General features: G+C 38.4%; 2 protein-coding genes across 3 annotated transcripts in view; both read right to left on the bottom strand.

Annotated features, from left to right (window-relative positions):
• The window catches only part of LOC122890444 (protocadherin alpha-C2), a 113675-nt gene that overhangs the window by 58732 nt on the left and 28662 nt on the right, over positions 1–26281 (bottom strand). Inside the window, exon 1 of one of the 2 annotated variants that reach the window (XM_044226075.1) lies at positions 20953–23382. The exons of the other annotated variant lie outside the window; for it this stretch is intronic. Coding sequence (XP_044082010.1) covers positions 20953–23382 — 2430 coding nt within the window. Of the gene's footprint in view, positions 1–20952; positions 23383–26281 lie in introns of those variants that run through there. 2 annotated transcript variants of the gene reach the window in all.
• The window catches only part of LOC122890468 (protocadherin alpha-12-like), a 91652-nt gene that overhangs the window by 28560 nt on the left and 36811 nt on the right, over positions 1–26281 (bottom strand).

The raw sequence follows: 26281 nt of genomic DNA on the forward strand, positions 1-26281 counted from the left end.
TTTCCTTAATAAAAAGATCTCACATTATAATGTATTTCATATGGCTTGCATGAATCCTATATGTTCACTGAAAAAGTCTGCTTACTTCTTTGAATTTATTTTACTTAAATGGACTGGTTTTATCATAGTGTTTTATATCATCTTTACCCTACATCCAACAAGGTTAAAGTTTATTCCTTTAAGAACATATATTTCTTGATATCTCACTCTCCAAACGCTTTAGCCAAAAATAAAGAAATTATGATATTTAATTATTGGACAAATATGACATTTAACAAAAACTTAAAAACATAAGATCTGAAGCTGAATCCAGTATATCTAAGTAAGGTCACAACAGGCCTTTCAGAGAAAACAAATGTAGCCTCTGGACAAATTTATAAAGCAACTCTTTGAGAGCTCCTGAAAATAAGCAAAAGCAGGGAGATTTGAGGGGAAGTGGGATGGAGTCAAAATTTGGAAAAAGGGATTAGCATGGAGTTTCCATTGCTTTGGAATGAAGACAGTCATGATTGTGGCAAAGCATGAGGAAACTAAAGCACAGATAGCCCTCAGTTTCTCTTCCATGAGGAACAAGAGGAAGGAGCCAGTGGCAACAAGCAAGCAGGGAGGGGAGTAGGGGAGGAGACTTGAGCTAGAGAGAACCAAAAAAGGGATCTTTAAAGTCTGTACCTGAATTCTTCCCATGTCTTTAGAGAGCCCCAAACCATACATATAGAAAACAATGCTAAAGCTAAAAGAACTAAACTAAAATTTGAACGATTGCCCATCACAAACAAGAGAAAATTTATATTTTTAATCCAATCAAGTTCTTCCTCTACTAGAAAATATTAACATCCTTCAAAGGAATATAATAGAATGCAGTCTCCACAAAATATATGTAATATCCAGGACACAATTCAAAATTTCTTAGCATATAAGGAATCAGGAAAATGTGATATATTCTCAAGGGTAAAGACCGTTTAGAAGTTCATCATCAAACCTGAGATAATGCAGACAATGACTTAAAAGTAGCTACTATATTTAATAAAATAAAGGAAAATGTGCTAGTATGAATGGAAAGAAAGTAAATCTTAACAGAGAAATAGAAAATATAAAAAAGAGCCAAATGGAAATTTAGTACTAAAAAGCAGAATATCTCAAATAAAAATTCACTGGGTGAGCTTAGTAGAAGAATGGAAATAACAAAGGCAAATTGCAGTGAACCTGAAAACAGAGCAATACAAATGATCAAATATTAATTGAGAGAGAAAAAGAAATGAAATAAAATAAACAAAGTCTCAGACACCTATTGGACAAGAAAGGAATACAAGGAATGAATATTATTAAAGACCAAACTTTAACCCTACTATGATAAAGCCAATATCAAGATGTATCATATGTAAATAATTGGAATCCAGAGTGGAGAGAGAGAAGAGAACCAAACAATATTTGAAGAAATTAAAACTAAAAATTTTCCAAATTTGGTGAAAAACATAAATTTGTAGATTCAATAAACTCTGTCAATTCCAAACAGGGTGAATATGAAGAAAAGCACAAATGAACATATCACAATCAAACTTCCGAAACAAAGATAAGTTAAAAAAAAAAAAAAAAAAAAAGCCACCTGGAAATTGGTGCCCTCGCCCCCCCAAATGGAGAAACAAAAACAACAATATTACAAAAAGGGAACAATGACTCAAATACCTATAGACTTCTCATCAGAAATCATAGAGGCGGGAAGACAGTGGAATAAAATCTCTGAAATGCTGTAAGAATGGACTCTATCAACCCAGAATTCTATATCATCCAAAATACTTGAAAAATAAATACATTTTCACATAGAGGAAAAGGAAGAGAAATTGTTGCAGCACACACGCATTACAAAAAAATTCTAAATGAAGTTCTTTTGGGTCAAAATGAAAAGATACTATAAGGAAAATCAACTCTAAAGGAACAAATGGCCTTTTGACTACTTAATCAGAAATTATAATTTTGGGGGCACCTGGGTGACTCAGTGGGTTAAAGCCTCTGCTTTTGGCTCAGGTCATGATCCCAGGGTCCTGGGATCGAGCCCCACATCGGGTTCTCTGCTCAGCAGGGAGCCTGCTTCCTCCTCTCTCTCTCTCTCTGCCTGCCTCTCTGCCTACCTGTGATCTCTGTCAAATCAATAAATAAAATCTTTAAAAAAAAAGAAATTGTAATTTTGTCTTGTGCGGCTAATATAGTTCGGCATTTAATACAGAAATAATAACATAAGCAATAGCATAGGAAGAACTAAATGGTCTTCCACAGTTGCAAAGTTTCTATATACTTTTAAAGATACTATTTATTTATTTGAAAGAGAGAGAGATCACAAGTAGGCAAGAGGCAGACAGAGAGAGAGGGGGAAGCAGGCTCCCTGCTGAGTGGAGAGCCCAATGCAGGACTCAATCCCAGGACCCCGAGATCATGACCCGAGCTGAAGACAGAGGCTCAACCTACTGAGCCACACAGGTGCCCCACAACATTTCTATATTTTATGAAAATGGTATACTAGTAACTGTGAGTAGACTAAGAAAAGTTAAGAGGTATGCTATAATCCTTAGAACGAACACTAAAAAATGAAAGTACATATATAGGTTAAAATAGATATATCTAAAAATGGAAAGATATTATAAAGAATATTCTAGTAATTCAGAAGACAACAGTTAAGGGGAAACTGAAGAACAAAATAAGAAGGGACAAATAAAAGACAAATAATATATTAGAGAACACAAATTCAAACACATCAAAATTTACTCTAATGTTATTGGGCTAACCCTTTCAATTAAAAGACAGAGATCAGTGAAATGGATAAAGAAACAAGATCCAAAATACTCTTTCTACAAGGGCACACTTTATGTATGTGTATATATGTATGTATGTATTTGTTTATTTAATTTTTTAAATGTTTCAAGTTTTTATTTAAATTCTAGTTAGTTAACATGTAGTGTAATATTAGTTTCAGTAGTAGAATTTAATGATTTTAATATAACACCAGGTGTTCATCACAAGTGCCCTCCTTAATACCCATCTCCCATTTAGTCCCCCCACCCACCTGCCCCTCCAGCACCCTCAGTTTGTTCTCTACAGTTAAAAGTCTGTTTTATGGCTTGCCTCTCTCTTTTTCCTTATGTTCATCTGTTTTGTTTATTAAATTTCACATATGAAATAAATCACATGTCATTTATCTTTTTCTGACTCACTTATTTCGCTTAGCATAATATACCTTAGCTCCATTCACATTGTTGCAAATGGCAAGAGTCTATTCTTTTTTATGGTTGAGTAATATTCCATTGTGTATATGTACCACCTCTTTTAAAAAAAAACATATATTTATTAATTTATTTGTTTGACAGAGAGAGAGATGGTGAGAGAGAGAGCACAAGTGAGGGAGCAGCAGAGGGAGAGGGAGAAACAGGCTTTCCACTGAGCAGGGAGCCTACCACATCTTCTTTATCCATTCATCATCTGATGGACATTTGAGCTCTTTCCATACTTTGGCTATTGTTGCTAATGCTGCTATAAACATTGAGGGGCATGTGCTCCTTCCAATCACTATTTTTGTATCCTTTGGGTAAATATTTAGTAGTGTAATTGCTGGGTCATAGGGTAGTTCTATTTTTAACTTTTTGAGAAACATTCATATTACTTTCCAGAGTGGCTGCACCAGTTTGCATTCTACGAACAGTGTTAAGAGAGTCCCCCTACCACATCCTTGCCAATACCTATTGTTTCCTGTGTTGTTAATTTTAGCCATTCTGATAGGCGTAAGGTTGTATCTCATGATAGATTTGATTTATACTTCCCTGATGTTGAGGGATGTTGAGCATCCCTTCATGGGTCTGTTAGCTAGTCAATTTTTTTTTTAAAGTAATCTCTATACCCAACGTTGGGCTAGAATTTACAACCCCAATATCAAGAGTCACATGCTCTACTGAGTCAGCCAGGAGCCCTACAAGGGCACATTTTAAATTTTAAAAAACAGAAAGTAAGTAGACTTACTTTAAGTAAATAAGTATGCATTCCATGCAAATACTAAACATGAGACTGGAATGGCCACTTTAGTGTCATAAAAAATATACTTCAGAGAAGAAAAAAAGAGTATTGGCAGCAATAAAGAAATATTTCATAATGATAAAGAAATCAATAAATCAGGAAGTTTTTAGCTATCATAAATGTATATATATCCCTAATAACAGAGCCTCAAAATGCATGAAGTGAAAATGAACATAACTAAAGGAAGGAAAATAATAAAACTTGTATTAATATAAAAAAAATAATAAAAATATAATATAAAAATAATATAAATAATATAAAAAATAATAAAGGTTTTAATGCTGCTCTCTGAGCAGCTGATAGAATTAGAGAAAACCACTAAAGACAATCTAACTCCCAGTTATATTTACAAATCACTACACCTGAAGACTGGAGAATACACATTCTTTTCAAGTGCACTTGGTAAATTCACCAAGATAGACTGCATGTGGAGCCATAAAATAAGTCTCAATAATTTTAAAAAATTATTTAAAAACTTTTTTTTAAATTAATTTTTTATTAACATATAATGTATAATTTGCCCCAGGGGTACAGGTCTGTGAATCGTCAGACTTCACACTTCACAGCACTCACCATAGCACATACTCTCCCCAATGTCCATAACCCAACCACCCTCTCCCTACCACTTTCCCCGCCACAACCCCCAGTTTGTTTTGTGAGAGTAGGAGTCTCTTTTGATTTGTCTAAGTCTCAATAAATTTTAAAAACCTGAAATCATGCAGAGTAACTTCTCTGACCAAAAGAGAATTAAATAGAAATTAAAAGCACTAAGATATCTGGGAAAACCAAAATATTTATAAATGAATTCTGGAACACCGAAAAGAAATTTAAAAAAATAAATTAAAGAAAAAAAGACAGTGGGAGGGATGCCTGGGTGGCTCAGTTGTTAAGCGTCTGCCTTGGCTCAGGTCATGATTCAAGCGTCCTGGAGCCCCACATTGTTCTCCCTGCTCAGTGGGAAGCCTGCTTCTCCCTTTCTCACTCCCCCTGTCTGTGTTCCCTTTCTCCCTGTGTCTCTGTCCAATAATTAAAATCTTAAAAAAAAAAGAAATGATGGGGGAAAAAAGGAAGTTATTCCACTCCTTTAACCGCATAGAGTTATGAATCTAAATTTAGGTTACTTAATACCTTGGGGGATTCTTGGGATTTACAGTTTCTGTGCAACATTTGTGTATTATTTTAGATGTAAAACAAACTCTATTGATGTTATAACCCGCAAATGAAATCTTCAAACACAAAAATTGATTTGAGTTTCTCGTCTTCTTGGATTTCTAAAAGCCCCTAAGTAAGCTTTTGAATAGGAGACTATGCAGCCATCGTATAGACAAAAAAGCTCAACATAAGTTTAATCAAACCACTCTAGGATACAACCTTCAGCAGAACATTGCAAGAGAACAATAGATAAGTAGATAAAATAGATCATATAGATAAAATTAATTTGTAAATGATTAAAGAATGAAAATGGACATTGTACTTCAGAGGAGAGGCAAAAGTGAATGAGGCAGATGGCAGCTGAAACATGCCTAAAATACAGATAAGTTTTCACAGCTTATCCCTCTGCTCATTTAAATAGGTTGAATACAGAATACCGTAACTGCAAATATGAACATGAACTACTTTCAACTCCTCACTACCCAGAGAGTAGATCTTTTTTTTTTTTAAAGATTTTACTTATTCATTTGATAGAGACACAGTGAGAAAGGGAACACAAGCAGAGGGAGTGGGAGAGGGAGAAGCAGGCTCCCCACTGAGCAGGGAGCCCAATACAGGGCTCGATCCCAGGACCCTGGGATTATGACCTGAGCCAAAGGCATACGCTTAATGACTGAGCCACCCAGGTTCCCCCAGAGAGTAAATCTTCTTGTTCAGTGGCAAAAATCAGTATGAACAAACTGTGAGCCCAAGGGTCACAGATGACGAAGCACAATACATAAGAACCAAAGTCCTTTGCTCTCCAAGGAGCATCATTATAACTCAGGCCAATCTGATTTTTAGTTCAACAAAAGTTGAGAAGCATCAGAGGTCACCAGGTGTGATTCACCACACACCAGAATGCAGACAGCACAGCTATAATCTTCCCAATACTCTAATCTTTGGTGGTGGAGAACGGGTGCTTGGGAGATGTGTTTCATCTCAAACACCTTAATAATGAACTACCTTGCTCAGGCTGTTGTTAAGCTTAGGAAGGTGTCCTGTAAAAACTTTGATGGAGATGGAGAATATGTCCTTCTTTTTCAGAGAAGAAGACAAATATAAAATCTTTTTTTTCCTATTACATGACATTTTCCAAATCAAAAGAATAGGAATGAAAAACAAGCTCTCTTATTAACTTCCTCAGTGTCTATGTTATTTCTGGGTACCGAATTGGGGACTAGAGACAACTTGCGATTAATTATTGGACCTAATGGACTATTTTTAATATTTTCCAAAATAGTCCCAACTATGGCTAGAAATAGGAACCAAAAAGAATTATGTCTCAGAGAATAATTCATGACCTACAACAATTACAGAAGCAGATCCAGCAGAGAAGTTAAGACAATATTCTTAATCACAATCATCAACAGAAAGAATTAGCCAATATTAGAAGCTGAGAGCATGAACAGATGTTTCTGGAGTGATAGGAACTATACAGTGGAATAGATGACTAAAAGAAACAGAGACAGTTCTAAACTCTCGTTTTACAACTAGGAAGAAATGGGCAAAGATCACTACAGAGCTTCAAAAGGCTTATAAACTACAAAAGGAATTTTAGGGGGGAAACCCAGCATTTTTCCCTTTGAGTGTAAACACTCAAGTTGCTCAGGTGTCCTAAAGCAAGATAACCTAATAATTATTATTAAAATGTGTAGGATGCAATTTACAATTATTTTATCTTCCTGACCATCTTATCATATGTAATGTCTCTATTTATAACTATTAAGTTTCCTGCCTTAAGGTGTACTATAAGTCATGTTTGTACAGCAAATACTGTATATAGTTTCCTTTTGAGAAGTGTGTGCATGAAATCATCTCTTTCCATCCTTTTACTTTCAACTTCTTTATCCTTTTAATAAAGGTATGTCTCCAATAAGTGACATATGGTTAATTTCTAACCAGTCTACCTTCATCAATTAGAATGTTTAGTCTGTTAACATTTAATGTAACTACTGATGCACTTCAATTGAAAGCTATCATCTTACTACTTATTTTTTTATTCTATCTGTTCTAATTTGTCTTTTCCCCCCTTTCCTGCCTTTATATAGATTAATTTAGTATATTTTTATCCTATTGTCTCCCCATTAATAACTTATTTGTCTCATACTCCTTTTTTTAAGATTTTATTTATTTGTTTATTTGTCAGAGAGAGAGAGAGAGAGCGCACGCACACAAGCTGGCAGAGTGGCAGGCAGAGGCAGAGAGAAAGGCAGGCTCCCTGATGAACAAGGAGCTGGATGCGGAACTCGATCCCAGGACCCTGGGATCATGACGTGAGTCGAAGGCAGTGGCTTAACTGACTGAGCCACCCAGGCGTCCAGTCTCATACTCTTTTTTAAAAATATTTTTTATTTATTCATTTGAGAGAGAAAGAGAGTGTGTGTTGCATGCACTCACACACAAGCATGAGCGGGGGGAGGGGCAGAAGGAGAGGGCCAAACAGGCTCCCCGCTGAGCAGAGAGCCCGACCTGGGGCTCCAATATGACCTGAGCCCAAGATACTTAACTGACTGAGCCACCCAGACACCCCCACATATTCTTTTAATATTTTAAATGGATTACCCTAGCATATATAACATGCATCCTTGACTTATTAAAGTCTAATGTAAATTTTTACTTTTACCACTTCTAGGATGACACAATGGCCTTAGAATCTTTTAACTGTATTAAATCTTAATTCTATTAAATTCATTAATTCTATTTACCTTTCTTCAAATATGAGAACATTATCATTCTCATATATTTCAGTTCTTTTTATATTTTATTTTATTTATTTTTTTAATATAGATATATATATATATTTTTGTTTATCTGACAGAGCTAGAGAGAGAGCACAAGTAAGCAGAGCATCAGGGAGAGGGGGAGAGAGAGAAGCAGGCTCTCTGTTGAGCAGAGAGCCCGATGTGGGGCTCAATCCCAGGACCCTAGAACCATGACCCGAGCTGAAGGCAGCCACTTAACCAACTGATCCACCCGGGTGCCCCTCTTTTTTATATTTTAAATCCTACTATGTATTATTGTTGTTTTATTCAGTGACTATTTACCTCCACTACTTCATTCTTTCTCCTCTTCCTCCTTTCCTCATTCCCCCCTCCTTCCTTATCCTTCCTTCTTTTCCATATTTTTTAAGCTTCTATCTGAAAATATTTTCCATATACCTAAAGAAATCATTTTTTACCTCAGCAAAAATTTGCTTAGGATATATTTCCCCAGTTTTTATTGAAAATATTTTTATTTATTTTCCTTTCTGAAGGATATTTTTGCTGGGCATAAAATTCTAGGCTTGCAGTTGTCTGCTTTAAGTCCTTTAAATATGTCATTTCATTGCTTTCTGGCTTCCATTTTTTTTTTCTCGAGAAGTCAGTTGTCAGTATTGCTATTGCTCATTTAAGGGTGATAGGTCTGCGGTACTTGTGTGGGGCAGATGATTAAGCAGTTGACTCTTGATTTCATCTCAGGTTCATGATCTCAGGGTGGTGAAATCGAGCCCTGCCTAAGCTGGGAGTCTACTTGGGATTCTCTCTACCTCTGCCCCTCCACCAAGTTGAGTGCATGTGCACGTGCATGCTCTCACTCTCTCATTCTAAAAATATAAATAAATAAATAAATCTTTATATATATATTCTCTTTCACGCTCTCTCAGCCCCTGCTTACTTGCTCTCTCTCTCTCTCTCTCTCCCTCTCTAAATAAATAAACATAGGTCTTTTATTTTCTGGCCATCAAAAGAAGATCATTAAAAAGGCTATTGAAGTCAATAAATCTTTGGCATAACTTATTCTAAAAAAAAGAAAGCAAAAATACAAATATGAAGAATGTAAAAAGAAACACCATTGGGATGCCTCAGTTAAGCATCTGCCTTGAGCTAGGACATGATCCCAGGTTCCTAGGATCAAGTCCTGTATCAGTCTCCTTGCTTAGCAGGGAGCCTGCTTCTCCCTCTGCCTGTTGCTTCCCCTTCTTGTGCTCTCTCTCTCTGACAAATAAAATCTTTTAAAAAAAGAAAAAGAAAAAGAAACACCATTATGGTTCCTACTACACTAAAATAATGAGAAATACAATAACATTAGGCCTATATATTACATTATAAAATTTAGATTAAATGCACAAATTTGTTGAAAAAAACAACTTGCCAAACTGACAGAACTAGAAATATAAAATTTATATAGCTCTATACCTGTTGCAGATACTGAATTTATAATTGAAAACATTTTCATGAAAAGAATTTTAATCCAAGAAAACTTACTTCTGAATTCTCCCATATTTCTGGGAGAAGAAAACACCGATTTACACAAACTTCCCAAAGAATTGAAAAGGAAGTAAAACTTCTTAACTTATTATATGAGGCCAGGATAGCTTTGATAACAAACTCTTACAGAAACCTTACAAGAGTGGAAAATTATAAGCTAATTTCTGTCATAGACACAGATTTTCTATCATAGACACACAGATCTTTTTAAAATTCCAAACAAAATGTTGGGAAACTAAATTCAGTCATATAAAGAAGGGTAATACATTAAAACCAACCAAGGTTTATTCCAAGAAAGCAATATTTGTTTATTAATAAATCAACCAATGTGATTCATGATTTGAATAAAAGAATAAAATCATACAATCACTTCAATAAGCAGAGAAATATATGATAAATTTAATATCTTTTCATAATTTTTTAAAGATCTCTTAGTAAATTAGAAAAGGAAGGAAGCTTCCTTAACCTGACAAAGGACCTCTGGGGAAAAAGTCTATCTCATATTAAATACAAGAAACTTTCACTCTGAGATCAGAAATAAAACAAGGCTATCATCACTTCAGCAATGCCACAAAACCATATACAGAAACTATATGATTATAAATTTAAAAAATAAATAGATAAATAAAGCTAAGAATATTGGAAATGGCATAACAGTGTGTTTAGAAAATATAAAATAATATAAAATGTGAGATTTCAAAATCTAGCAAGGACATGATACAAACTTAATACAAAAGTTAGGTTTATATCTATATACCTGCAACAAAAACAATTATAAAATGAAATTTTTAAATGCCATTTACAATAGCCTCAAAATACCAAATATCTAATGAACTTGCACAAAATATCCCTCCACACACATTAATCACACATAAACACTGAGAGGAAAAAATAAAATAAGTGAAAGGACATATAATGTTAGCAGACCAGCTATTTATGGATATATTTTCATTATGTTAATAAATCCCATATTTTTTTACATAGCAAATAAAAATCCAAGTAAAATTTTGTCAAAAAGTCAATATGCCTCATATTTTCTGCCCATTCAGTGTAATTCCAATTGAAAGAAGAGCAGAGTTTTTTGTAGGAATTGACAAGTTGATTCTATAATTTCTATAGAAATGCAAAGGACCAAAAAGAGCTAAATTAATATGGAGGCAGAAGAACAAAGCGGGAGAACTTACACAATGGTATATTGATACATATTAATATAGGATGGTATTGGGACAAGAATAGAGGACTAGACCAATGAAACAGAATCGAAGTCTAGAAACTGGCAGAAATATACAGTCACTTGGTTTATGACAAAGATAGCACTTCAGAACAGTAAGAAAGGGTGGTCTTTTTTTATTAAATGGTGCTGTATATGCAGACAATCCAACTGGATTTACACATGGAAACAATCTCAGCTCTGACAACACACAATACTCAAAAATACAATTTCAGATGGATTAAGATTCTTAAGTGCATGTTAAAACAAGAAAGCTGCTGGAACTATGGCAACCACTAAGCAGATACGGCTATTTAAACATAAGCTTGAATTAAATTTAGTAACATTAAATATTCAGTCCCGCAGTTTCACTAGCCACATTTCAAGTGCTCAGTAGCCGTATGTCCTATATATGAAGATATAGAAAATTTCCAACATATAGAAAGTTCCATTAGACAGCAATGTTCTAGGAGATAACATAGAAGCATGTTGTCATGACCTTGAAGTAGGCTACGTTTCATTAAAAGGAAGGAAAGAGTACTAAGTAAGAAGAAAATACAAAAAATCAGATCTCATTAAAATTAGGAGTTCCTGTTAATCAAAAGACATCATTAAGAGACAAAGAGTAAATGGGGCGCTTGGGTGGCTCAGTTGGTTAAAAGACAAAGAGTATCTCTATACACTACTATGGAATGATCACAGGTTTATATTCTAAAGTGAAAAACCAAAGCGGAGAAGAATATGTTTTGTAGTTTATAATTTATCTGAAAAAGCTGAAGACTGACATATATATATATATATATATATATATGCACACATATATATACATACAAAAAGAAATAGTAAAAGGATAAAAATTTGATTACTTATAAGAGGAAATAAGGACTAAAGTAGAGGAACAAGCAAAGCAAATATGAGACTTTTCTAAACATACTTTCTTTTATAAATTTAGTTCAGAACCATTGTAATATTTTACAAACTATAAAAGAAAATTAAATTTTAAAAAGCAAGTCCTATTTTTTAAATAAAGATTTTATTTCTTTATTTGACAGAGAGAGATCACAAGTAGGCAGAGAGAGGGGGAAGCAGGCTCCCTGCTGAGCAGAGGGCCCAATGTGGGGCTCCATCCCAGGACCCTGGGATCATGACCTGAGCCAAAGGCAGAGGCTTCACCCACTGAACCACCCAGGCGTCCCAGTAAGCCCTATTTTTTAAAAGTTTTTATTTAAATTCCAGTCAGCTAAAATACAGTGTAGTATTAGTTTCAGGCCTCAATTTGAAAGCAACTTAAAATAAATGAACCTAACTCTATATGTACTTGGCAGCTTAACTACACAGAGATGAACTATTCCAAGATACTTTAATACACAATAATTTGTTCATACCTAGTGGGATACACCCTACAAATGAAAATAATGACAAAAATACTAAATTGATACTATAATCATATTGTTGGTGTAGTGCTGGTATTGTTTTCTGAGTCTGTTGTTTGGGTAGTATAAGGTAACAAATGATTAATTAGGTTGGTGTAAATGAAAACTGGGATTTTTTTTTAAAGATTCCACTCATTTACTTGACAGAGAGAGACCACAAGTAGGCAGAGAGGCAGGCAGAGAGAGAGAGAGGAGGAAGCAGGCTCCCCGCTGAGCAGAGAGCCAGACGCGGGACTCGATCCCAGGACCCTGAGATCATGACCTGAGCCGAAGGCAGCAGCCTAACCCACTGAGCCACCCAGGCGCCCTGAAAACTGGGATTTTTGCTGTGGGAGAAAGGAGACATATATAATACTGAATGAAATTAACCACACACAAAAACATAATGATACTATATGATTTAATTTTTATGATGTTGGAACTCATGATAATGGTTAAATCAGAAGAGAATAATGATAGATGGATGGGGTGGGATGGATTGCTGGTAATTCTCTACTTCCTTACCTCTGTGGTGGTTACATGATTGGGTTGGCTTTGGATTATTCATGAAGCTGTACACTTATGTTACATGAACTTTTATGAATGTTTTGCTTCAATTAAAAATTTTTAAAGTGAGATTTGTGTGAAGCAGCTAAAACCAAGTTTAGTGGAAATTTAGACCTTTTTATTTATTTATTTTTAAATATTCTATTTATTCAATAGAGAGAGAAAAGGTAAGAAACCACAAGCAGGAAAGACCTTGAATCACGAAGGAAGTGTTGAAAAAGAAAAACAAAGGTGGGGCATCACATTGCCTTATTTCAAACTTTAATACAAAGCTTTAATTACAAAGACAGCATGGTACTGGCACAAAAACAGACACATAGACCAGTGGAACAGAGTAGAGAGTCCAGATATGGACCCACAACTCTATGGGCAGGAAAAAATATCCAGTGGAATAAAGACAGTCTATTCAATAAATGATGCTTGGAAAACTGGACAGCTATGTATAGAAGAATGAAACATGACCATTTTCTTACACCATACACAAGGATAAACTTGAAATGGATAAAAGACTTCAATGTTGGGCAGGAATCTATAGAAATCCTAGAGAAGAACATAGGCAGTAACTTCTTCAACATCAGCCATAGCAACTTCTTTCAAACCATGCCTCCAAAGGAAAAGGAAACAAAAGCAAAAATGACCTTTTGGGATTTCATCAAGATCAAAAGCTTCTGCACAGCAAAGGAAACAGTCAACAAAACAGAGAGGCAACCCATGGAATGGGAGAAGATACTCACAAATGACACTACAAACAAAGGGCTGATATCCAAGATATATAAAGAACTCCTCAAACTCAACACACACAAAACAGATAATCATGTCAAAAAATGGGCAGAAGACATGAACAGACACTTCTCCAAAGAAGACATACAAATGCCTAACATACACATGAAAAAATGTTCATCATCATTAGTCATCAGGGAGATTCAAATCAAAACCACATTGAGATACCACCTTACACCATTTAGAATGGCCAAAATTAACAAGACAGGAAACAATAAGAGTTGGAGAGGATGTGGAGAAAGGGGAACCTTCTTACACTATTGGTGGGAATGCAAGTTGGTGTAGCCACTTTGGAAAACAGTGTGGTGATTCCTCAAGAAGTTAAAAATAGAGCTACCCTATGACCATGCAATGGCACTACTGGGTATTTACCCCAAAGATACAGATGTAGTGAAAAGAAGGGCCATATGTACCCCAATGTTCATAGCAGCAATGGCCACAATCACTAAACTGTGGAAAGGGCCAAGATGCTCTTCAATAGATGAATGGATAAAGTAGATATGGTCCATATATATAGTGGAATATTACACAGCCATCAGAAAGGAGGAATACTGAACTTTTGTATCAACATGGACGGGACTGGAAGAGATTATGCTGGGTGAAATAAGTCAAGCAGAGAAAGTCAATTATCATATGGTTTCACTTACTTGTGGAGCATAAGGAATAACATGGAGGACATTAGGAGAAGGAAAGTGAAGTGGGGTAAATTGGTGGGGGAGATGAAGCATAAGAGACTGTGGACTATGAGAAACAAACTGAGGGTTTTGGAGCAGAAGGGGTTTAGGGGCGTGGGTGAGCCTGGTGGTGGGTATTAAAGAGGGCACAGATTGAGTGGAACACTGGGTGTGGTGCATCAACAATGAATCTTGGAACACTGAAAAAAACCCTTTAATTTGAAAAAAAACTTTAATCTCAATAAATGAATACAAAGAAAATATATGAGGAAGGAAATAAAGTTAAGAGCAGAAATTAATAAAATAGAAAGCAAATATACAAGAAATGGAATCCCAAAAGTCAAAAGTTAGTTTTGGGAAGAGCCAATGTAATTAATAAACTACTTCCCAGTCTAGTCAGGAAAAATAAGAGGTGACAATAACTAACATCAGGTTTGAAAAGGGGAATAGCACTACAGATCCTACAGATGTTAAAAAGATCACAACAAGACATTATAACAACATCATAACCAAAAAAAGCTTAGATGAAATTAACCTAATTTTGGGAAAGACAATTTATAAATCAATAAAAATATAAATATAAATAATTCTATTACTGATAAAGAAATATAATTTCATGACTTAAAACTTTCCCACAAAGAAAACTAAAGCACAGAGAACATCACTAGTGATTCAACTAAACAATTAAGAAATAAATATCACCAATCTAAATAAACATGTTCAAAGAATAGAAAAGAGAGAAAAAAACCTTTTTTTTGAGATTTTATTCATTTATTTGACAGAAAGAGATTACAAGTAGGCAGAGAGGCAGGCAGAGAGAGAGAGGAGGAAGCAGGCTCCCTGCTGAGCAGAGAGCCCGATGCGGGACTCGATCCCAGGACCCTGAGATCATGACCTGAGCCGAAGGCAGCAGCTCAACCCACTGAGCCACCCAGGTGCCCAAAAACCTTTGAATTTGTTTAATAACCTTGACCCCAAACCCTTGTAAGAAAAGAAAATGACAAACTTATCTTGAGGGTTAAGTATAAAGGCAAAACCCCACTATGATGATGTCTTAACTGGTTGTTTTTGTTTTCTATGAACATCATTTTTAGACTAAATAAAACAGATGTAATTTTTGCTTAGAGATTCTAAAGAATAAGCACAATGTGCATGAATTCAGAGAACATTTTTGAGGGCATGTCATTATTACAGCTCTTCTATGAAAACAGTATGTATGTAGATGGCAAACAGATGGTTCTAGAACAGCCAAGAATTTAGGATGAAACAGAAAAATTTTTCCTTTTTCTCTGCAGTACAGGAGAGAGCGTATGTGATTGCATATTCATTCCTAGATTCAAAGACAAGTTCCAGATGAATATATAATGACCTTCTGTGTTTTTAGCTTGAGGAGGAAATTGTTATCCTAATTTTTTTCTTTTTCATAAATGCAGTATAAAAGAGACATACAATTTATTTGCATCCTGAACCATTCTCATCTTGTCTATTAAAACTGGGAACAAAGTGAGTAACCACTTTTATGATTTAGTTTTTGTTTTTAAAAAAAAGTCTTTACCCACAAACTCCTTACTTCCCATAATACTTCAGTCAGAACCCTAGGCTATGATCCACATTCACTTGACATTCTTCCAAATGTTAATTCTTTCTGATATTCATATTATATCCATTATATCCAATGTAAAAGCCTCTTCGCAATTTAATCCATCTTCACCCTAACCCAGCAAAATGTATTTAGTCTCTGGGATATTATTGTTTTCCTCTAACTGTAAATATTGAAGGCAACAAACACCAAGAGATCATTATCAGTCATGTTGTTAAAATTTTATCATTCATATATTTTCCAGGCATTGTTTTTTCCTTCTGTTTACTCAAGTTAGTAAGATCTTTTTCCTTCCCTCTTACCAGTTTGAGGTTTCTCTATTATACAATGAATTCTATTGTACTGTCTAGTTTTTTTAATCCAAATGTATTCCTTTTTAAAAAAGATTTTATTTATTTATTTGACAGTGAGATCACAAGTAGGCAGAGAGGCAGGTAGAGGGAGAGGGGGAAGCAGGCCCTTCACTGAGCAAAGAGCCCGATGTGGGGCTCGATCCCAGGACCCTGAGATCATGACTTGAACTGAAGGCAGGGGCTTAACTCACTCATTTAACTCATTAACTCACTCATTTAACTCATTAACTCATTTGGAGCCACCCAGGTGCCCTCCAAATATATTTCATATGCTCTGCAAGCTTTCTTACTTACAGCACTCTAAGGGTTTTCAAAGTGCAGTTATCAGTTTCAAAGTCAAAACAGATGTGAGAAAATATCTAATTAACCTATGGGAAAGCCTACTAATGGCATATATTTTAACAAATAAAAACACCTGGAGGGGCGCCTGGGTGGCTCAGTGGGTTAAGCCGCTGCCTTCGGCTCAGGTCATGGTCCCAGGGTCCTGGGATCGAGCCCCACATCAGGCTCTCTGCTGAGCAGGGAGCCTGCTTCCTCCTCTCTCTCTGCCTCTCTGCCTACTTGTGATCTCTGTCTGTTAAATAAATTTAAAAAATTAAAAAAAAAACAACACCTGGAAATGTCAAAAACATTCTACCACTGTTAACTAATAATACTGCAAAGGGGAAACATTCTATACCCTACCTATCCTGGCAAAGGGCAAACTGCTTCAACTCCAGAAGAACAATACACTAACATAACACTGATGTGTCCAAACTATAATTTTCACATGGAATACTTAAGTCAGTTGTTCGCTGTTGTGCATTTTTGCCACATTAATATATTTATTCTAAAAAATTTGTAATTAATTTTAACGTAATTAATTTTAAATGGTAAGCAGAAATTTACATCTCAGAGGTAACATCTTAGATACCAATCTAAACAAAATTAAATTGCCCATCAAAAATCTTATAAAGAATTAACATGAGACACATGTTGTCTGCTGTTGCACAGGACATCAATTTTCTTTCTATTTGTAAAATATTATCAATAGGAGAAGTACAGATAAAACTGCTTTCCTGAATTTCCTAAACTGATAGATTTTAGGTTTATAAAATATGCTTGTTTTTATAAGTAAGCTCCACACTGGGCTTGAACTCACAACGCTGAGATCAAGAACTGAGCTGAGATCGGGGCGCCTGGGTGGCTCAGTGGGTTAAGCCACTGCCTTCGGCTCAGGTCATGATCTCAGGGTCCTGGGATCGAGTCCCGCATCGGGCTCTCTGCTCAGCGGGGAGCCTGCTTCCTCCTCTCTCTCTTTCTACCTGCCTCTCTGTCTACTGTGGTCTCTCTCTGTCAAATAAATAAATAAAATCTTTAAAAAAAAAAAAAGAACTGAGCTGAGATCAACAGCTAGAACACTTATCCAACTGAGCCATCCAAGTGCCCCAGTATTGTAAAATATGTTGATATACACTGTAAACTAACAGAAGGGATTAGTGTCTAGACAGTATAATGTTAAGTGAAATAACATTCACAACAGTCAGAGAAAGACAGATACTATATGGTTTCCTTCACATGTATAATTTAAGACACAAAACAAATGAGCAAAGTGGGGGAGGGGTGGTGGGGAAAGGAGAGAGAAACAAACCAAGATATGGACTCTCAACTATAGAGAACACACTGAAGGTTACCAGCAAGGAGGTGGGGGTGGGGTGGGGGTGAAACAGGTAGTGGGGATTAAGGTGTGCACTTGTCCTGATGAGAACCAGGTGATGTACTGAATTGCTGAATCACTATATTGTCCACCCGAAACTAACATAATACTGTATGTTAACTACAGTAGTTAAAATTTTTGAACTTAACTAAAAAAAAAGAAGGACTTACTATTTGAACAAAATAGAAACACATATACATCAACATGATTCTGTATGACTCAGGCACACAGTTAAAATTGTTAGGAAATTGCACTCTTTCCAAAGGATTTTTGTTTTATAAAATTCAAGCAATAAATATTTCCTTTCTAGAATTATGTAGTCATTATTAAGGCACTCAGTGAACACTATGACAAGCATTATTTTCTAAAGAATCATGATACGCAGTCGGAGAGGAAGAAGAAAGTAACAAAGTGCCTGGGTGAATTACAAATATTCCAGCTCTCTAGAAGTTACTTTATTCATGCTCTTATTCATCACACTTTATATGTAAGGAATTATCCAGTCCACAAAGTTATTGGCAGACAGTGGACTACCTAAAAAGTAAAATATCAACATTGATAGAAAAAGACTGCTCAAGTGGATGACTGGAACGGCGCAGTATTCCTTCATGTATCAACAGTTCGTCTTTGTTACTGTCACTCATTTAAGTTTAAATATTTGGTGGCTGGAGATATTTTTCTGTGTTATTAGCTATATTTAGCCTTTTATTTATATATTTTTTAAAAGATATTATTTATTTATTTGACAGAAAGAGAGATCACAAGTAGGCAGAGCAGCAGGCAGAGAGAGAGAGAGAGGGAGAAGCAGGCTCCCTGCTGAGCAGAGAGGCCAATGCCCACATCGATCCCAGGACCCTGAGATCATGAGCTGAGCTGAAGCCAGAGGCTTAACCCACTGAGTCACCCAGGCGCCCCTTATTTATTTAAGTAGGCTCCATGCCCAACATGGAGCCCAAGGTAGGGCTTAAACCCACAAGCCTGAGATCAAGACCTGAGCTGAGGTCAAGAGTTGGTCACTTAACCAACTGAGCCACCCAGGTATCCCTACATTTTTCCTTTTAAAGAATTTTCCAACTTCCAGACCCATTTCCTTTCAAGTCTACTCAAAATGTGTTTTTCAAACAATATCCAACTCCCAAACTTCAGACATTACTGGTATTCTCATCTCTCTTGGTTAGAGAAAGCAGTGAAATAAAAGAAATAAGTTATGAATTTTCTTGATAGGAAGAGAGTTTATACACTAAGTGTTTTGATACCTGAAATATTAACATTATAGCACACCAATATTCTCCCTTTAAATCAACTGCATTTTAATTTGCATCCCATGTGACTTTCACAGTGCAAAGACGTGCATTCCTACTAATCACTTTTTCATCAGTGGGAACTGCAATCATATTTAGTGCCAAACACAGCACTGAGGTCTTTCAAGCTAGCTCTAGGACCATAAAATCCCATTATTTTGTTCTATTATATATGAGGAAGAAAATAACCATTAAAATAATATATTTGAAAGTGATCTTTAAAATGTTAAATATATACATGTAAATTGGAAAAGTGAGTTAAATCTTTGCCCTTTCGTTGAACTGTTCTATGTTACATCCAATTCATACACTATCAAGTGTATTTATTCTTTCATTCAATAAGCATTTACTAATCATATCTCATATATTGCATTCTGTCATGTGAGAATATTAAATATGCAAAATTATAAGGCATGTTAATCTATTTGCAGGTAACATCATTATTTGGAGAAGAATAACTTATAACTCACTTTTCCCCTATTACCTGGAATAGTAAAACAAGGAATCTTCCATTCCCTTTCCTAATCTCTGTGTACCTCCTTCCCTTGTATCCATGATCTCTATGAGAAGTCAGAAAGTCATCCTGTAAAATTGCTGAAGATTGTCCTTACGCTATTCAGAAAGTTTCTGAAATGTAAAGGGCCACTATGGATACATTTAAGTATTTGAATAATTTAACTTTCATTAGGTGTACTATTCTCAAATATGGTATTTACTTATTTCAAAGTATACTGCCCTCTAAAATAATAAGAAAATTAAATCTAAGTTAAATGGATTTTGAATGGCAAATTTGAACACACAACTGCTTCTGATGTAACAGTTCTCTTTCAAGCACTGAGTAATATATGGAATTTTGAATCATTATATTGTATACCTGAATTGAATCTAACATTGTATTTAAACTGTGCTGGAATTACAATTAAAAAAACACAATTAACTCATCTTTTATTTTTGTGAACTATATCAATAAAAACACAAAATTAAAGGTTGTCAAGTCCTATACCCAATAGTTTTATATTCTACCAATACAAATATGTGTTCTGAGGCATGCTTATAATTTCCATATACTTAGAAACACTGTGTGGAGCTATTAGCTATGTTTTAGAGTGTCATTCTCAAAAAAGACTAGTTTGCCAAAATGGCATTTAAAGTTTGACCTAAAAAATATATAGCATTTTATTAAATGGTGTATCACTCAAGATTTAATTCAAATGCCATCTCTACCACCATGCCTTCTCTGATTCCCTCCTCCATTCCCAGATGTTCTCTCTCCCTTCTTTGAACATCCGTTGCAATTTATTTTTACATTTTTTAGGTTATCATCATTAAATCATGTATTATTATAGTTTGAGGAAATATGTCATCTTCCATGATATTATGCTTATGTTATGCAAAGAGTATTGCACATTTTTCATTCCCACTTTTGGTATCAGAATGCCTTACACATATCTGTTGCTCAAAATATTTTTTTGAATGATGGATTTATGCTTTAAATAATCCTTAAACCAATTCCCAAAAGGAATTAAAGACTTTCCAGGTCATTTATTACCTGTACCCAAAACTGGTGCTTTCTTTCTAATTTTAGACCTTTACATTATGTTATTTTTAATGGGTTTTATTGTTCTTTAATGGGTTTGAATTTCTTACCCTTTTTTCTCAAAAATAAACTGTAAGTTCCCTGAGGTCAAGGACAGTCTTTTATTACTCATATACTCCCAGAATTCTTAGCACAGGGGGTGCTAAGCAGGAGTGTTCAATTCAATGGATTAAGTGTTGCCAAAGACTCACCTAAGAAGCATTTCAGAACATAGCAAGCAGTCACCTCCTGGTCAATGGAATCAAATCCCTCCAAATTTGCTTACCATGGCATTGACATTTAACTGATCCCCCTTCCTATTCCGAATGTGAATGCAGGAGATTGGCAAATTCAGTCCTACCCCAGTAGCCAGATTTCTCAGGTCAGCAGCACTGTATTCCCCACGCAACAGCAAACTGTTATTATCAGAACCAGGTCCTAGAGAGGCCCGATAGAGATAGGTCTGAGAAAGTCTCTCAACTGTAGTGACATCTATTGTGGCTGATGTCAGAGGATTTGAAGCCATCTTCCTCCCATACCTCAGTTCCTCTGAAGAGCCACAGCACCTTTGAGAACAACAAACTGGGCTCTGGTTCACCTTGATACACACAAAGAAAAGTAAGCACCCCAGAAATAAAAAGGAAATACAGGCCAGAGCAATCACTAAATACAGGTTCTGGGTAGAAAGGTGGCCTCCTGTTTCCCAAGTATCTTCAAAGTTTGGGAGGACTTGAGGAGCAAAGTTGCTCAAGAGTATACCCAATGTGACGGAAGAGGAAAGTGGTGGGTCTCCATGGTCCCGAACCTCGACCACCACCCTCTGCTTAACCGCATCAGTGGGAAGAATTAAGCGAGCAGTTCGGAGTTCTCCCATACTGGCTGAAATTCTGAAAAGCCTGGAGTCAGAAGCCTGAGAAATATGGTAGGAAAGCCAAGCATTAGAGCCACTGTCTGCATCCTCCGCTACCACTTTTGTGACCAAGTGTCCACTCCTGGCAGAGCGGGGCACAATTTCTACTGGAACAGAGCCATTCCTGGGCACAGGAAACAAGATGACTGGAGCATTGTCGTTCCTGTCTATCACAAACAAGTTCACGGTCACTGTTGCACTTCTGGGAGGAATACCACCATCCCGGGCTTCTACTTGGAAGTGAAACCCCCTGAGCTGCTCAAAGTCAAAGGAAATTTTGGCAGTGATAGCCCCGCTGGGTGATTCTACTGCCACCAAGCTAGAGACTTTCTGCCTTTCAGAGATGATATCCAACAACTCATAGAAGACAAGGCCGTTCTTCCCCAGGTCCGGATCCTGGGCAAACACACGGCCTAGAGACGCCCCAGGACCATTGTTTTCAGCCACAAAAAGTTCCTGTTGTGGTTGAGCAAAGCTTGGTGAATTGTCATTCACATCAGCAACAAACACAGTCAGTTTCCTGCGGGTGCTCAAGGGGGGCGAGCCACCATCTGAGGCAGTGATCAGGATCTGGTATTCGCTGACCTGCTCCCGGTCCAGCGGCCCATCAGTCAGCAAGCTATAGTAGTTGTCAAAGGAAGCCTTCAGCTTGAAAGGGCCTCCGCTGGACATGCTACAGATGGCCTTACCATTGGGACCGAGATCCTCATCCCTGAGACTAAGGAGAGCAATCACTGTGCCAGGAGGAGCGTCCTCAGAAATCGAACTGGAGAGAGTCAGGAAATTGACCTCAGGGGCGTGATCGTTCACATCAGTCACTTCCACCAGCAGTTTGACAGTACTAGCTAAACCGAAGGTGCCCTCATCCCTCGCCTCAATGTACGCCTCCAACAACGTTTCAGGCGGACCTAGAGAAGCAGCTACTCGCACCTCCCCATTTCTAGGGTGCACGTGGAAGTGGTGTCTCAGCGCTGCTCGCGTGCTGTTGCTTAAGAAGTACCGGATTTCCCCGTTGGAGCCTTCATCCGGGTCCGAGGCCTGAACTCGTAATAACACAGTCCCGTTGGGGGCAGTCTCTGGTACCTTGGCGCGGTAGACTGTGCGCTCAAATACAGGCGCGTTGTCGTTTGTGTCCACCACTAGGACCGTAACGCGTGCGTCTCCGGAGCGCGCCGGCTGCCCACGGTCCCTGGCAGTGAGCACCAGCTGGTGGGTAGCGCGCTGCTCCCGATCCAGCGCTTTCTCTAATACCAACTCCGGGTATTCACTGCCGTCCACCCGCGATCCCATGATCAGGCGAAAGTGCTGGCTGGGGCTCAGACTGTAGCTTAGGACCCCGTTGCTTCCCTCGTCAGCATCTTGAGCACTGGGGAGAGTAAAGCGGGCTCCGGGCATCAGGAACTCAGGGATGTGCAGCTGCACGTCGCCGGCAGGGAAGAGAGGCGAGTTGTCGTTGGTGTCCACGATGTGAACTCGCATCGTGTGGAGCTCCAGCGGGTCCTCGAGCACCAGCTCATAGGTCAAGACGCAGACAGCTTTGGTCTCACACAGCCGTTCACGGTCCGCCGGCTCTAGGACCACCAAACTACCGCTGGCCAGATCCACCCCGAAGTAGGGCTCTCGGTGTCTGGAAAGGAAGCGAAAGTTCCTCAAGGACAGGGCGGCCGCCGACAGCCCCAAGTCCGCAGAAACATTGCCTACGGCTACGCCCCGCACGGTCTCCTCCAGCACTGAATATTCCAGCTGTCCGGCGGCAGAGCCGCAGGAGACCCACAGACACAGAACCGCCACCCTCCAGCCCACCATCCTCCCTCTCGGCGTCCCCGCTCCACCAACAGCGACCCAGGACCATGCTCCGGACTCCCGGAGAGCACGAACCGCAAGAAAGAGCAAGGGCCGGCTGCCAGCCGCCGCGGGCTAGAGGTGCCCAGAGCGCCGACGTTCGGCAGCCTGGACGCACTGGAGTTGGCCGGGGCTGGCCGGCTGGAAGCTCTGCTCGCGCAACTGGAGGTGCGGCAGCCGTCTGGGAAAGCGGAGATGGCGGGTGCGGAGGAGCGCAGCGCCGCCTAGGGGTGCAGAGACGAGGTAAACAGCTCGGGCTAGGGAGGCACCGTCTCCACTCGCTTCTAGCAGGGATCTCTCCGAAGTCCCGGCGGCCGGCGCCGGGCGGGGCACGGAAGACGCTCGGAGAAGCTAACCCATCTTCCCTCGAACGGAAGGACAACGCCCTAAGGCCGGCCTCGGCGTAACCTCCACAGCCGCCGCCTAAAGACCGCGCCTAACTAGGACTGAGCTGGGCTGGGCTTCTCTCGCCACGGTGTGACAGCGGAACATCCAGTCCGGGGCTACTCCAGGGCTCTCGGACCCCCCAGAACCCCTACGGTGCCGGCGAAGAGAGCGGAACTGCCAGAAAAACCGCGGGGCGGAGGCGGAGAGAGGCGGGATCCGAGCCACGAATGACCACGCCTTCGAAGCTTAAGGAAACAGGAGCCCCCAAACTAAGGACTGAGGGGCATCGCATGCTGGATTCCCAGACTCTCCGCGGCGGGTTAAAGCCTCTCCTGCACCTTCTTTTATACCAGGAGCCAAATTTTCAATAGAGGCGATCGGCGAGGGGCAAATTGGGAAATAGATGCCTCCTCAAGCTTCCCTGGGACTCGGGCTTTTCGAGGCACCCAGGTGGGCGAGCGCAAAGCTTACAGTTTGGCTTTTTGCGAGTCAGCAGTTTCTCTTTCCCCAGGAGGTCCTGGGGCGGAGTGCCTTACCAGTCGCCCTTGACGCTCTGGTTGAGAGAGGTTAGAAACCAGTCAATACAAGCACCTGAAACTCAGACTGACACTCGTCCCCAGCAGGACGTGACAAGTGGAGTGGGAAGAAAGTCACTGAGATACTCTCCAGGGTGTGACCACGGAACTAGTCTGTAAATTTACTCTCTGTAGATATTTGGAAAACAGCATTGTGGCAGGGTAGGAACTGACTAGCTGTCCATACATTCTCCAACTTCCTTTTTAGGCTGGTCTCCTGGAGGGAAATCGTAATATTGATCAGTTCTATGAAAACCATCTCTGAGCTATAAGAAATATCTCCAAATTTCTCCTTGTGCCACAACCAGAGGATATCCCTGAGGGGGAAGGCGATTTCCCTGAAGGGGAGGAGAGCTGAAAAAAGAGAGTGCCCTCAAATGACTATTAAGTACTAAATTTCTTAAACTTCTTTTAATACAGTTGCAGGGTCCAAAGCCCCAGGAACCAAAATTTGAAAGACAAAAGCCGAATACTGATCAAGAATTGAAGCTTTCACTGCGATGTTCTTTTTTTTCTTTCTCTTTGTTTCTTTTTAAGATTTTACCCATTTATTTGTGAGAGAGAAAAAGAGAGAGGGAGGACACAAGCAGGGGGAGCGGCAGGCAGAGGCAGAATCAGGTTCCCTGCTGGGTAAGGAGCCCATCTGGGAATGGATTCTAGGACCCCAGGATCATGACCTGAGCAGAAGGCAGATGCTTAACTGACTGAGCCACCCAGCCTTACCAGGGCAATGTATTTTCTGGTCAGAAAACTGCCTAGAAGTGTTGATAATTATTGAAGCTGAAGCTGAATACCAGGGAGCTAGTTACACAATTCTCTTAACTTGGGTATATGTTTGAACACTGTTATAATAGTTTCTTAAATTGCTGATTAAAATGAGGGGTGGGGAGGCAGGCTGTTTTAGCATTCTGGCTTTAAGACTGAAAGTGGGATTGGTAAATTTATTATGCCACTGGGAACCAATCACCTCCCTGGGAACAATACAAACCCAAACACTTATCTCTTCCAGGGAAGCAGGGCAAGCAGCAACATAAGGCAATTTAAGTAGTAAATGTCCTAGACTAATTTGTCTTTCTGAGTTAAGGAACCAAGAAAATCATTGACGCCAAGTCTTGGATAAAATCAAAGCAGAAAACATGTCAGCCCCGTTGAAGTGTTAGGTAGAGCTGTAAGTATAGCCATCTTGCGGAATGCTCATTAGGATATGAAACAACCCATAAAAATTAAATTTATTCACCAAATTTCAGAATCAGAATTAATTATCTACTTCAGTGCCAGAGATTAGGATTTGCATTTCCTCATTTTCATTTAATGCTAACAGCTTTGGGGTGCAAAGTTGTACTTTTCACTTTTCCATTAGCGGCCCCTGAAATACATTTGGAGAGATGCACTCAACTTTTGGAAGGCCCCTGATTTTAAGACCTGCAATCAAGTTTCCAGTTATACTGGGTTTAGAATTTCTGAGCTCTGTCTAGGACAATATGTGTGGGTGTGGATTAGTAAGTGGGGAAAAGGAAAAACTCATACTGAGAATCGAATGAAAAATCTTGACAAAAATTCTTACCCCTTACACATACCTTTCAGACTTCTGGCTTCCTCTCTCTTCCCATTTCTCTGTCTAACCTGCCACTGATGATTATTTTTAAAGGATTTAATTTCTGTCAAGAATAAGTGAATAGCACTCACCTAGTGGGATTTGTTCTGTCACCTGCCCCCCTATCTATCTCCCTATCTACTATCTGTAGGCATAAATGGGATTTGTAGGAAAGCAATATTCAGGAGATATTTGGGATATTTAAATATCCCGAAGATGAGGATATCTCAAGAGTCTTTCCTTTTTTTTTTTTTTTAAAGATTATTTATTTATTTATTTGACACAGAGAGAGATCACAAGTAGGCAG

Source organism: Neovison vison, chromosome 1 (assembly GCF_020171115.1).
Source record: "Neovison vison isolate M4711 chromosome 1, ASM_NN_V1, whole genome shotgun sequence".
Classification (NCBI taxonomy): domain Eukaryota; kingdom Metazoa; phylum Chordata; class Mammalia; order Carnivora; family Mustelidae; genus Neogale; species Neogale vison.